The 14021-nt window shown below is 42.0% G+C and overlaps 1 protein-coding gene across 1 annotated transcript in view; it reads right to left on the reverse strand.

Annotated features, from left to right (window-relative positions):
* The window catches only part of CTTNBP2 (cortactin binding protein 2), a 111579-nt gene that overhangs the window by 16262 nt on the left and 81296 nt on the right, over positions 1-14021 (reverse strand). Inside the window, exons 11-16 of the mRNA XM_066591818.1 lie at positions 13205-13300; positions 11590-11669; positions 9588-9674; positions 7570-7669; positions 4218-4373; positions 3943-4130 (exon numbers count right to left, since the gene is read on the reverse strand). Coding sequence (XP_066447915.1) covers positions 3943-4130; positions 4218-4373; positions 7570-7669; positions 9588-9674; positions 11590-11669; positions 13205-13300 — 707 coding nt within the window. The remainder of the gene's footprint in view (positions 1-3942; positions 4131-4217; positions 4374-7569; positions 7670-9587; positions 9675-11589; positions 11670-13204; positions 13301-14021) is intronic.

Below are 14021 nucleotides of genomic sequence, written 5' to 3' on the forward strand. Positions count from 1 at the left end.
TTGCACTTGGGCAATACTGTAAAGGCCATGTAAAAACAAAAACTTGAGAGGACCTGGCTCTTCATCAAAAGCATCCTAACCTCTCCATCAGTGTAATACTTTAGAAAGTTCCAGGGTAGGGACTTAAGAGAGTAGGATATTGGTACCACTAGACTTAGAATCTAGGGAAGGACTGTGTTAGACCATGGAGAATTGAGGACTGTACACTATGCAGGCTAGAGAACTTAACTTTATAGTATGGGCCAATATGAATGCAGCAATACCAATTTTGTAGGGGTACTTTATCATTTATAGTTTGGCAAAAGGTTTTTTATTTTCATTTTTAGTGTTAGTTTGTGTTTAATGTGAAAACATTTTATTAACTAGATTTATTCGTACCACATTGGGATTTGAACATATGATCATAATACACTCCCCTACTTATATAGTATGGTGTATTAAGTCCATCGGTCCTTTTTCTAAATGACAGATAGGCATATTAGATTTTGCTTCATAGGCCACCTTAAATAGCAGACCTGGAAGCCATTATTTGGCCATGGCATGTGGGGTGATGAAATGCACTCCACACCACCTATATGCTGATATCAGCACTGACCGCAGCATCTAAGAGGTTAAAGTAATTGGAGACCAATGCTATTGGTCTCCAATTGCTATCCGATGTCTAGGCTGTTAGAAACAGTCTTAGGCACCAGGCCAGCAGCAGACACAGCTTTGTTAGCTTCTTCAACTGAAGCGTCATCCCGAATGGCCACCATAAAGAGGATATACGGTGGTCTTTTGGGGTTTACAACTACAGTAAATGCACACAATGTATGACTCTCAGTAGATCACCTTTGCATGAGACAAGTAGTGCGGTTCATACCAGTCCACTTTGAATAATAATTAGCTCATCACAGGATGTCCCACTGCTGGGACCTCAAGCAATCAACAGTAATTAGTAGGAGAAACCAGCCACAATGATTTAATTCCCCCACAACAGGACGTCAAGGGAAATAAAGCATTACACAGCTTCCTAATGGCATTTGAACAGGGGTTGAAAATGTAAAACTTATCATAATTGTGATTTCTCATCCATTTTTATACACTGGCATCTAATTATTTTAGTAATCTTTAAAAGGTTTCCTGCAGCTCACATGCACAATGTGACTGTACCACACGCTGCAGAGAACTCCTCACTTGTCTTATAATCACAGCAAGTGATGATCAATAGTTCTGCATTCTGGATGTGCTGAGGCTGCAAATCAATTGTGACATTTCTCCCAGATACACAATTCTTATTGAGGACAGTGTTATTTTATAAATATTAAATGACATTTAACCATTTCACATTTGTAATGTGAACTGAAGATATACTAAAGGGTTACCCAACTTAAAAACATAGAAACTGCTGCCATCGGTATAAAAGAAAAAAGAAACAGTACTCTCATATCTCACTTCCCCTAGTGATCCCAAACTCTAGTTCTCTGAAGACCGATATAGTAACAAATAAGACATAGTTTCTTTATATCTGCCTATTGATTTATGCAAAGTTTGTTGAAGGTTCAGCGACTGTGTAAAATGGATCTTTAGGCAAAGGTAAAAACTTAGGTTTGCCATATTCTCTTTTTGCCATGTGTCTGTTCGTGAGATTAGGTGTTTATTCTCCTAATTTCTTTAAGGCCGGTCTCACGTAAACTAATTACTATTGCGGAATCCACGGTCGGCGTCCGCAGCAAATGGCATGTATTGAAAAGGTATGTTAATTTTTTTTTTTTTTAAATCGCTTTTTCCTTCACACTTGTGGAAATGAATTGCGTATTCAGTGAGCAGAGGAAGAATCACAGCATGCTCTATTTTGCTGCGGATGGCCTCCATTGAAGTCAATGGAGGCGTCTGACCCGCAGCCCATCCACAATTAACATTACGGATAGGCTGCAGGTACCAGTGTCATCGTTAATAAAAATATTTACAAAAAAAAAAACTATACTGCACATGACTGACGTCAAGTGTCCGCAGTCATGAATAGTACAGAAATAGCATGTACGCGGGGTTGCCAGCCGGGCTCACAGCTGGATTTGGCTGCGGGAACTCGCATGCAGAATCCAGATCGTTCGTGTGAGCCTGACCTAACTAGTAGCTTGGTCCAAAAAGAAGCAAAGTTACAACAGCCATTTTTGTAAGAGACATGAAGCTACAATAGTTGTCAAAGTCACTCAGGTTTCACAGAAATGTATAGTCCCAATCTTTTAATTCACTGCCTAAACTATGGAAGTCAAGGAGGAAAAAGTAGGGAACAACAACATACTTGTATGACATATAAAGGGATGCTATTGGCTTATCATAGCATAGACTTTAACTAAAGGCCAGATAAGCATTCTGATGGATGTTCATAATTTGTTCTAGTGAATCAACGGAAATGGCTCCCATGATGAGCTGAATGGATTTATTTTTTGCATAAGTGGCAATTAAATCTGTGCTTCTCTGCTTACAGTCTTATTCCACTTAGGTATAAAATTTTAAAAAGGCATAAACTGTATATATCCCAGACATTTTTTCAGTATATGCTTCAATTTACAAAAAAATAAAACATTGTTAGGAGTGGTAAAGCTTCTCCTTAGGGAGAGCATCTAGTGAGTGAACTTATAACGCCATCCATGCTCCCCTTGGAAATTTCTGCAAAGCGGAAGATGTAACAATGCCTCTACAGAACCACCTATCAGTAGGCAGTAGGCACACAAATCAATGTCTGACCTTTCTAACAAGCCTTGTAATAATGACTAGGAATATAAGGCAAAACCATAGGCTTCTTTAAAAGGAAAAGATAACCATATACAGACGTTTTTTGACCCTCATCAGTGTACAGTAGGTTGCTGGCTAGCTGGGTGAGAGGTCTATTATGCAAGTCAGGAGGGGTAAAGCTTCTCGTTAGGGAGAGAAGGTTATTGACACGTCCATGCGGCAAACAAGCACCACACTCAGCATGGGACACAGGGTGACGTTCACAACCACTGCAGTTGAATACTACTATGCACTGTAGAACAGTGTGCATCACGCAATGCTGAACAGTAACACCACTCCAAGGAGAAATAAGCCTGGCCCTAACCTAACAGGGGGATGAAGGGTCCCTTCCTAGAAGCGGAGTAATCGCCTTGATAGAGGCAGCCCAACGGTCTTTTTCCTGGACCCTGATTGTCCCTATAGAGGCCCATGGAGCGATGAATCGAACAGCAACTCAATACAGAAATGAAAACAGAAAATACAACTGAAAAGTAAACCGAAGCAACTTATCTGGAAGTAGCAGTACATGCAGCACAGAGGATATCCACTCTCCACTACTCCTTTATGGAGTTAAATAAGCATCATAGAGCAAAGGGAGGGGTGAGAATATAAGGCTACTCCATGCTTGAGGACTGGCAGAGCAATTAGAGAACCACACCTCCAACCTTCTCCCAGGCATGGCTAATCCAGCATGCATCCATGCAGCAAAGAGAGACAGCACCCAGCAGTCTCTGCACATGGTGCATTAACCCTTGTCCTGCATAACAAGGTGAAAGGTCTTGGCCTGCGTCGAGGCCACCATGCCATGATGCTGTTGTGACTGACAAGCCGCGACAGTTATCTTTTCCTTCTGGAGAAGGCTTTGGCTTATATTCCCAGTCATTGTTATGAGGCCTGTTAAAAGTTCAGACATTGCAGGAATGCTACCCTCTAATAGGTGGTGCTGTAGAGGCATTGTTCCATCTTCCCATTTGCATATATGATCTAACATATGGCCAAGATTTGGTGAATGAGAATGTAAGGAGAAAGTTAAACATTAATTTAAATTAAATTTCTGAAGAGCCCCAATACATTATAAGTGCAACCATTTGAGCACACATTACTATTGTGCAAAGAACACCTAACAATGAAGTCTAAATAATGTAGTAATATAAGCATTGCCATTTTTACAGCCTATAATAATACCTTCTGTAAAACCTTCCGCTTCAAAACTTTATGGAGTAAATTGTGCATTGGCTCTCCATCCCATCTCAGTTGGACCCAACGGAAATGCTGCTGAACTAGTAGTTCAGATCCTTGTAGGCGTGATCTTCCCACTGTACCCATCAAAAAGCAATCTTCATGGAAATAGTATGATTCAGACACTCCATTGGCTACAACAAACACATAAGAGGTGTGACAGTGATAAATATAATGCTCAGGAATGAATCCGTGCAAGCAGTGTAATATGCTTTTATTACCTCTCTGAACACAAAATGGATTTTCTAAGCCTCGGTTTTCTAATGAAGACATTAAATCTCCAAGCAGTTCCAATATGGAGACCTTCTCCAACTTTTCTAGAACAATAATGGTTTTCTTCTTAGATGGAGGGGTATCAGTAATTGGAATCAGGCAGCCTGAATAGAAAAGCAGATATCCAATTATAATTAAAAAACAGGATACCCTGCACTAACCTACAGAATAGCCTGAAAGAGATAAATCACTAGTCACAGTAATCACAGTCATGTAACAGTCCAAGTAACAATGGGTTTGTGGCAATAATCAGCATATCTATGGGAGCAAAACATTTATTGTATGACAAATTGAAATTTATAGTATGAATAAAATGGCTCTGTGGGCCACAATGACGAAATAGCCACTTTAAAGTCATTCGTCCGTCATCACCTTTGAGCCTCATAAACTACATCATGAGGGTCAAAGATGAGTGGATAGGGATCCGGCAAACTGATTTTTTTACTCACTGGATTCCCTGTTCCAGTGCTATGCCTCCACACCCACACCCGCACCCCCACACCCACACCCGCACCCCCACACCCACACCCACAGACTCTTTTCACAAAGTTGTGTGTGAACCATTTCCTATTGAACTCTATTGATGAGCACATACACAGAGCAGTCTGAAAAAAGTCAATGTGTGTGCGCACAGTGATATCTTGGGGAAACACTGCTGGAACGGGGAACCCAATGAGTATAACAAATAGCTCTTCAGAGCCCCATCCCCTCAACTTTGAGCCCCATAACACAGTTTGTGGAGCTTAAAGGTGATGACAGACGCCCTTTAACCTAAAGATAGGCTATAAAGGTGTGATAGGATCATGCTGATTAAGTGCGTTTTTCACCTTAACAACTTTTAGACCTCCTGTCCCCAGGCGATATGTCACTGCATTATCCGCGGCGATAATTCGACGCAGTGAACACTTTCCGTAGACTTAAATATGGAAAGCGCAGCCCGATGTCCACGAGCAGAGAATCATAGCGATTCTCCACTCGCGGGATTCAAATTGTGGCATGCTTCGAATCACTGCAGTGAGCCTATCTATCAGATAGGCTCGCCGCTGAGACCTGTCATTTCTCCCCCCTGCTCCCCCGCAGAGGAATATCACTAGCGATATTTTGCCTCGCCTGTAGACAGGCAGCTTTAATATTATTCTTTTTTTTTTAAAAAAAGAAGAAAAGGGACATAGGTAGAGATGAGCGAGTACGCTCGGTAAGGTGAGTTACTCGAGCGAGCCTCGCTCATCCTGAGTAACTGCTTTCTCCTCCGAGCGTGCTCAGGGGGGGGGGGGGGGGCAGAAGGTAGCAGGGGGAGAGAGAGATCTCTCTCACTCTCCCCCCCCACTCTCCCCCACCGCTCCACCGAGCATGCTCGGAGGAGAAGGCAGTTACTCGAGATGAGCGAGGTTCGCTCGAGTAACTCACCTTACCGAGCGTGCTCGCTCATCTCTAGACATAGGTAAACAATTAGTGAAAAATGAAATAAGTAGAGATGAAAAGCAAAAGAAGATCCTGCACTCAGGGTGAACTCTAAAGAACCCTATGCGGAATTCTCATGGTTTTGATATCGCATATAGTGAAGTGAGTCAACCCAAGATAGTATCAAAAAGGGGTATTTATTCTATAAAACAGGGGTCCCCAACTCCAGTCCTCAGGGACCACCAACAGGTCATGTTTTCAGGATATCCTATGGTAAGAACACCTGTGGCAATGTCTGAGGCACCAGCAATAATGACATCGCCTGTGTAACACTGAGGAAATCCTGAAAACATGACCTGTTGGCAGTCCCTGAGGACTGGAGTTGGGGAACCCTGCTATAAAACACCGAAGTGCATTCGGAGAGCATTTGTTGTGCGCCTTATGTATTTTAGATTACATGGGCACTCAATAAGGTAAATCAAATATGTTGAGCTGCAGTTCAGGAATTGTTTTATCAGGAATTTTCTCCCGTCCCCAGTGTCCGATTCTTTTCTATCTGACTGTATGTTGCTACAACATTTACACTTCTTGATCCCACACTTGTATACACCTGAAAAATAAAATAATCTATCTTAAAGTTTCCATTGAAGAGACTGTAGCTACCCTGCCAAATCATTTGTACAATTAAGGTCGATGATTGGATTCAAATTCAGGGCTCCAGAGTTCCAATACCAAGACAGTAACCACTTGACAAAGTGGCTGAAGCCCAAATAATTAGAAACCATCCATAAGCTGATACAATAGTAAATACAGATAAACTCCCCTTTAGATAGTTCACAGGAAAATAAACGTTTTCTCCAACGGGGCTCAAACTCAGGACCTCAAGCATTCCCCTTCCCCCATCATAATAAAAAAAAAAGCTAGGTAATGGCAATCCAATGGCATTTCATGATTACTAGGCAGAGTGTCCATGGGTAGACAGAGGCTCTATTAAGCGGCACCCCCTTCATCTCGGTAGGGTCATATGCCCTTTTGGGTTGCACAGGTTGCACACCCCAAATGCCGGCCTTGCATCCTAGCCACCATGGAGATGGAATCCTTATATTCGATATTCTAACATCCCACAGGAGGATGTACTAATAAATAGAGTATATTTATGTATGTATGTGTATATATTATGTCTTTCTTCAGATATTTAGTTATATTAGCCTGATAAATAAGTCAAATTAGTTTCTAAAGCATACTGCAACATTTATTTTTGTTGACCATTAAAAAGAATCATATCTGCAAGATTATTTTGCTTTTCTCTACTAAGAGCAACACCACCACATTATAACATACAATAGACTAGGATTAAGCATACATAGGCATTTGGATTTGGTTAGGGTGCATGTGGCACAGCCCTTAGCTATTGTCTCTGGATACACAGGCTAAGCATGTTAATATTGAAACAGAATAAGTGCAGAGCGGTGATGAGTCCACCACATACATTCTGTTCCAAATCCAAGTCTAAGGCACATATATGGTAAAAAGAACCAAGCTTACTCAATAGACATGGTAAAGTATCTAAGCTTGTAGACACTAGTCATTGTTGCCAGGCTGTGCCGCTGCTGGGTGGAAGCTATTAAAGTAAATAGAGCAAAATATACAATAGAAAAAGACTTGCACATTAGAGTGTGCCTGAGCATATCGGGAATATCGTCTGTAGGTGCTGGTACTTACTATACAGTCAAGTTTAATATGAAAGTGAATATAAGTATATGATACAGTAGATAAATCAGTAAGTACCCTTACATTGCCTTATTAGGACACAAAATAGAAGTCTTTGGGCAATCAGCACAGTTTATGGTTTGTTTTAGATCGAGGGAACTAGATCATCTCATAGGCTGCAGTGCTTACCTGAATTGATGAATATGTCTACGAGTTGCTGTTTGGATAACTCAGATTCCACCTCAACCTTTACAATATCACAGCTAAATCCAGTAGCCTCTTCTTTGTGCTGTTATGAAAAGATAACATTTATCAGCATTCTACAGCTGTACATACAGTATGTAGCCATACTTCAAGGGGTGTTCCAGAGACTGGGCAAACTTTCAAAATTTCCCTAATCTTTCCACTCACTGCCATTACTCCAAACACCCTTCTAAATCATCAAACTGGACAAGGGAGAAAGGGAAGGGGGGCCTGGGTCTTCCGGATTTCTCCCTCTACTACAAGGCTAACATTGCAACGTGCGCCCTAGACATACTTAAAAACAGGAGCTCAAGGCTTTAGGTGGAAATGGAACACTCAGGCGATATCAACGGCCTGGACGGAGCCTTCTGGATCCCACCCAAGGGGATTAGTTCTATCTCCAACATCTCCCCCTTCTGCCTCCAACTAATCAAAACATGGGCAAGCTAAGCACCCAACTATGATCTGGTCAATATCCCAGGGCCGCTAACTCCGCTCACGGCGAACCCCATATTCGAAACCACTCTATTCCACCAGAAAATCCTATCACTCCCAGCCTCACCGACTCCCAGACTAAGAGACGTAGTGACTCAGTCGGGCCTAAAACCCATGACAGAAATCCTAGGACAGAACCCACCACAACCGGGATCTTGGCTCCAATATCTCCAACTAAGGGGTTTTGTGAACTCGCTGATACCTAAAGAAAACCTAACAGCTCCACTTACGGCATTTGAACAACTCTATCTATCACACACGAATCATAGACATATGATCTCCAGATTGTACAAGATGTTGCTGGCGCCGAAGGCTGAGGATGAAACCCCGAGATATAGGGAGTCCTGGGAACAAGAACTGGCTAGTTAATTGTCAGAAGAAGACTGGTCTAAGATTTGGGCTCTAACACATAAACTTTCCCCAGCAGGCAAAGTTCAGGACCTTAATTACAAGATACTATCAAGATGGTACAGAACCCCTGACCAGCTTCAGAGGATTTTCCATCAAACTTCACCTTTGTGCTGGAGATGCAGCAGAGGCACAATGACCCACATATGGTGGGAGTGTCGGCCTGTAGCTTCCCTCTGGAAAGATTTAACAACCCTATTCAACCAACTTAATCATGCGAGGGTGACAATGACGCCGAAGTTGGCTCTGCTCTCGCTCTTCCCAGGATCAGTGAAGGAAGCCAAAACGGGCCTACTAAGATTTTTTATAATAGCAATGAGGAGACTCATCCCGAGACTCTGGCGCTCCCCACGCGCTCCCACCAGAGGTATGTGGATAGAGGAGCTCCACACCCTTATGAGATATGACGAGCTAGGAGCGGATGATCCCAAGACCTGGGAAACTACCTACAAGACGTGGCAGCCGTGGGTAGCGTTTAGAGACTCAGACAACCTCAAGAGATGGGTCGAACAGGGCCTAACTTAAGAGGTATAGAACAATAACCAACAGGCAGGGAAGGTCCAGCAGAGAGACGCCCCCCAGGCCTCCGCCTAAAGACCACGATCACCAGATATCGATGCTTCTCCCCTCCCTTCCCCTTCTACTGCTTATTTCTTCCTCTTTTGTTTCTTTTTCTTTCCAATTTCCTTTTTTTGTTTCTACACATATATCGTTTATATTAAAAATTAAAAATGGAGTGCAATAACTATATCTCCCACAATGCCCCATTGCAGTTACTGATGGGTGTGTATACACAACTGTACAAACTGTCATCATTACAGAATTTGATGGCACTGACATGTCTGACCAGTAATACAGCGGAGCATACAGGTCATAACCACTGGGTACCAATGGAGAACTAAGTGGGAGCAGATTGGGAAAAACACAGGCAAAAGAATATCTCTGCAGCTTTATAAAGCAAGTTATAACATTATATTGCAAAATTACTTATCACAATATGAAGCATATAACATTCACTTTGAGTCACCAGAATACCCCATTAACCAGCTACAACATGATACCTTGATGCAGCATGATAACTGGTCCACTATATATTCCTGCAAGCTTCCTTCTGGACCTTGGAAGATGATATTGTGATATTGTTCAACCTGCAAATAGAAAGGTTCCCATTAGTAACCTTCATAGGGCAATGAATTATATAAATAATGGGGTACAGAAATGATATTCAACCTCTTGAACATGTGATATTAAATACCTTCATTATTCATAGAAAACAACTATTAGCACAAAAAAACTTTCGGCGCTCAGAGAATTGAAAGTTTCGACAACTGGTTATTGTCAAATAACAGAAAGGAGTCGCACTTACTCGGGAGGAGGGGGGTATAATGACAATAAGCCCCCTCCTTGAACATGTGATATTAAATACCTTCATTATTCATAGGGAATAGTATATTATGCAGTAATGTTTTAATGCAGATGTAACGCACACAACAGCATGTATATGCTTAGATATCTTGTTGCAATAGCTTGTTCCACCCAACCCTCATTCACATTAGAGAAAACCTGTCAGGGAAAGTGTTTCGTGTGAGTTTTCCTGAAGAGTCCATTTTCCATTGAATGAAGTAAGCATACAATATCAATATGTACCACCAATAACTTACCTAGTGACAGGACTGATGGCAACATGGTCATGTAGGCAGCAGGGCTTATTTTAATCTGGTCTAGATTTGGATTTACTGTGTCATTACTTTGTAAAGAGAGCCCGTCCATTGATTTGAGGTTTGTAAACCACCATCATCACGTTATATTGTCAGGGAATATCTTTATAAAGTAGTCCTTGTGAAAAGTGTCTGTTGCAGAATTGTGTATATAACTAACTTATCATATAGTATAAAAGTCATGAAGCACTGCCACTATTCTGAAGTGTCACGCCGCTTAGTTTTCAAACTCTCCTTTTCAAGTTTTAATGAACAGATGTGTCTGCCCTTAAAGGGAACGCATGGCTTTCTTACAAGAACAGCAATACTTCTGTCCAAGGACTATGTCTGCTACTGTATCAAATATGGGCCTGAGCTGCAGTACCACACACAACGTATGGACAAAAGGGGCACTGTTACATGAAGGAAGAGGCCAGGATTTTCTAATATGATCCAACCTATTTAACTTTCTGCAAATTTTGTTAAGAACTCACCATACAAATTCAATACATTATTGCAACATGATAGCAAAACTCTTTGCAGGCTGTAACCCATAAAACCACCACTTGGTGGCCACATATATTTATTGAGCTAAAAGACAGAGGCGTGTGTGAGTGAGAGTGAGAAAACAGAATCTCCACTGTGTGTAGTCATCCTTAGTTCTCAGGATCAGTGGAGATCCAAGTTGTTGGTCCCACACCGACCAGGAAGTGATAGCCGATACTAGCAATAGGCCATTACTGCCTAATGCCCACGGACGCGGCGTTTCACTGCAGCTATTAGGTTCTATTGAACCTAATAGCTCAATGTCCGTGCTGCGGAATTGCACCACGGAATTCTGCAGCATGTCCTATTTGCCTCAGGTATACGTGCAGACGGCTTCCATTGTAGTCAATGAAAGCCGCCCGTCACGCTATACTTCCGCTGTATCACAGCTGAAGTATAGCGTGAATACGCGCCCCGCCCACCACTGAGCACGTCATATGACACCGCCAGCGGGCCATGCGCTGTACTGGGCATGCGCTCCGGAGCGTCATGTGGGACTTCGCTCAGCGGATCCGGAGGGGAGTATGGGGTCTTTGTGGGGGGCGTCGTGATGGACTCCGCTGCGATATTCTGCTTGTGGAGCCTGTCACAGTCGTGTGCATAAGGCCTAAAGGGGATATTCACACGCAACAGATTTGGTGCAGAAAAGTCCAACTGAAAATCCTCTCCATTCATCTAAATGCGGTTGTTTTGGTGGTGAGAACTTAGATTTGTGCAATCCCCATTTGGAGAAGTGTGACAGCTGCAGATAATTCTGCAACTCAATTTTCCGTGTGTGAAGACATCATGACCTAGATAAAATATTTACAATAAAACCTACCAAACGGAGGAAGTTTTGAAGTGTCTGGAGTGGGATCATTGATGCATAAGCCACACTATTAAGACATCCAACCTTTGGACCTGACATAGTAGACATGAAATATTAAATACTCTTGAAATAAATTTTAAAACAGAAAACAATTACAAAGAAGCCAGCAAAAACACATTGGACTTCTTGCCTTAGCTTGGGTTCACACGGGACGTATTCCCGCCGGAAATCCCGCGGTTTGGCCGCAGCCGAAGCCGTGAGATATCTGCCGGGAGAACCGCCGCGGAAAAACCAGCGGCAGCTTTGAAGCGGCCCGGCCGCTCACTCTTCCGCTGCGGCCGGCGCTCCCATAGAGGAGAGCGCGGCCACGGCGGAAAGAAAAAAAGAATGGACATGCTGCATATTTTGAAACCGCGGCTGACTTACCGCAGCGGATTGGCCGTCCCGTGTGGACGAGATTTCTCAGAAATCTCGTCCACATGGCTGGCTAATCCCGAGATTAGCGGCCGCAGGCGGATTTGCCGCGGCAAAATTCCACACGGAATTTCCGCGGCAAATCCGCCCTGTGTGAACCCAGCCTTACAATGCTAAATAAAATAATCTGTAGGTAGTTATCCTAAAATATAACATCTTTGATATAGCAAAAAGATAAAACATGCGTTAAATGTATCACACTAATCCATATCTCCAATGGTGCTCATAAAATAATCCATTATTTCAGGCATCCATAACTCAATCTGCTATCCCGGCCTTATTCACCTACCAATTTGCTGAGCATAGGAGGACACTAAATGTCAGTCATATACTGCAAAACATCCTAATTGCATACAGGTGTTGTCCTAGTAAGGGCTGAACACGGGTCTACAATGCTACAAGGCAACATTGCTAAATCTCACACCACCTCTGTTGTTCACATGGTACTGAACCCTACAAAAATAAAGCTTTTCCAACTAATGAAAGGACGGGGCCACCTAGGACCATGAAGATGTCATAATGGATAGGAAATAAATCCACCACACTGTAACTACCTGTATTCACTACCATATTGAAGGCTATTGAGAACACAGACCTCCAAAGTGATTCTTGTCAATTCTTTCTGCAGATAAAGCTACTGCTAGGGGATATATCCGGACAACATCCTCTACCCAGGTCATCAAGCTTACAAATTTGGATCATAAATGTATTAGGGTTTAATGGCACATACATATTTCAAGTTTACACTGGTACTTCTAAAGTACATTTTATTTTGCACTTTTATTTGGTTTATCCTTTGTGCATAAGATCTACTATATGGCAATACTATCCATCCCTTGATTCTTGCTTGAATAAAATAACATTTGCAAAAAAAAGCATCTTAACTAAGAAAAGACTTACATCAGCTGTAATACATGAAGTCGGCACATACTATTACCAAAAGTATCATAGGCATCTTGGAATACGAACAAAGCAAAAGGGTCTCTGGTTCACATATTGACCCCTATGGTGTCGTCCAGAATCTGTCCTCATGCATTTTCTGCATGGAGGACAGAAACCAAGACAAAACTAACGCTAGAGTCACATAAATGTAATGTGGAACCAGCCTAATTATTAATGAATCAATGATAAATTTACTTATAACATCCCTTACCTGGCAGGAAAACTGTGATTTGATCTACCTTGCTCATTCTGAGGAATTCCCATGGTGACTGAAGGAAAATCTGCCCAACAGACCAGGTAGTATTTCCTGAAAGCAAAATAGAGTATGGGCAATTCATTTAGGGAGGAATAAGGGGAGAGTTTAGCAAAAAATAGAGCAGAATAAAAACAAAGGAGTGCCTTAAATTAGGGTGCAGTCACACAGGAGAATTATTCCACCAGGACGCAGTGGAATTTATGGTTCTACGGAACATTCTGCAGCAAAATCCGCACAGCTAATATGCAGATTTTGATATGAAATTGAAAGTGGCTTAAATCTGCATCTAGCCATGCGAATTTCTGCAAGTTCCGCTGCATCCTGGCCGAAAATTGGATCCGTGTTAAAGAGCCCTTAAAAGGACTAATTCTTGCAGTACTGAATGGTAACCAATTATAAAATTGGCTTTCATACATTAATAGCTATATCTATCTATATGGCATTCTTAAAATCTGCATCGAAATGTGCATGCAACACGCGGATTTTGGTGCAGATTTTGACACAGATTTCAGCATTTGAAGAAATGAAATCTGCATTGAAAATTAAAATCCACGCAGAACATGCAGATTTTAGTGCGTTTTTATGCCACACCAAAATTCAGAGTGGATCTTGAGCTGTGTAAAATCCACTAAGGGCCTCTGGGCATATTCACATGGATTACTGTAATTAGAATTACATTTATTTTCAGATATGTTTTAGAATATATACGTAGAAAAATGCACTATATGACCTAACCTATTTTCAACAGGAGGCTAAAATGGCTCCTATTCAG

This window comes from Eleutherodactylus coqui, chromosome 2 (assembly GCF_035609145.1).
Source record: "Eleutherodactylus coqui strain aEleCoq1 chromosome 2, aEleCoq1.hap1, whole genome shotgun sequence".
Lineage (NCBI taxonomy): Eukaryota > Metazoa > Chordata > Amphibia > Anura > Eleutherodactylidae > Eleutherodactylus > Eleutherodactylus coqui.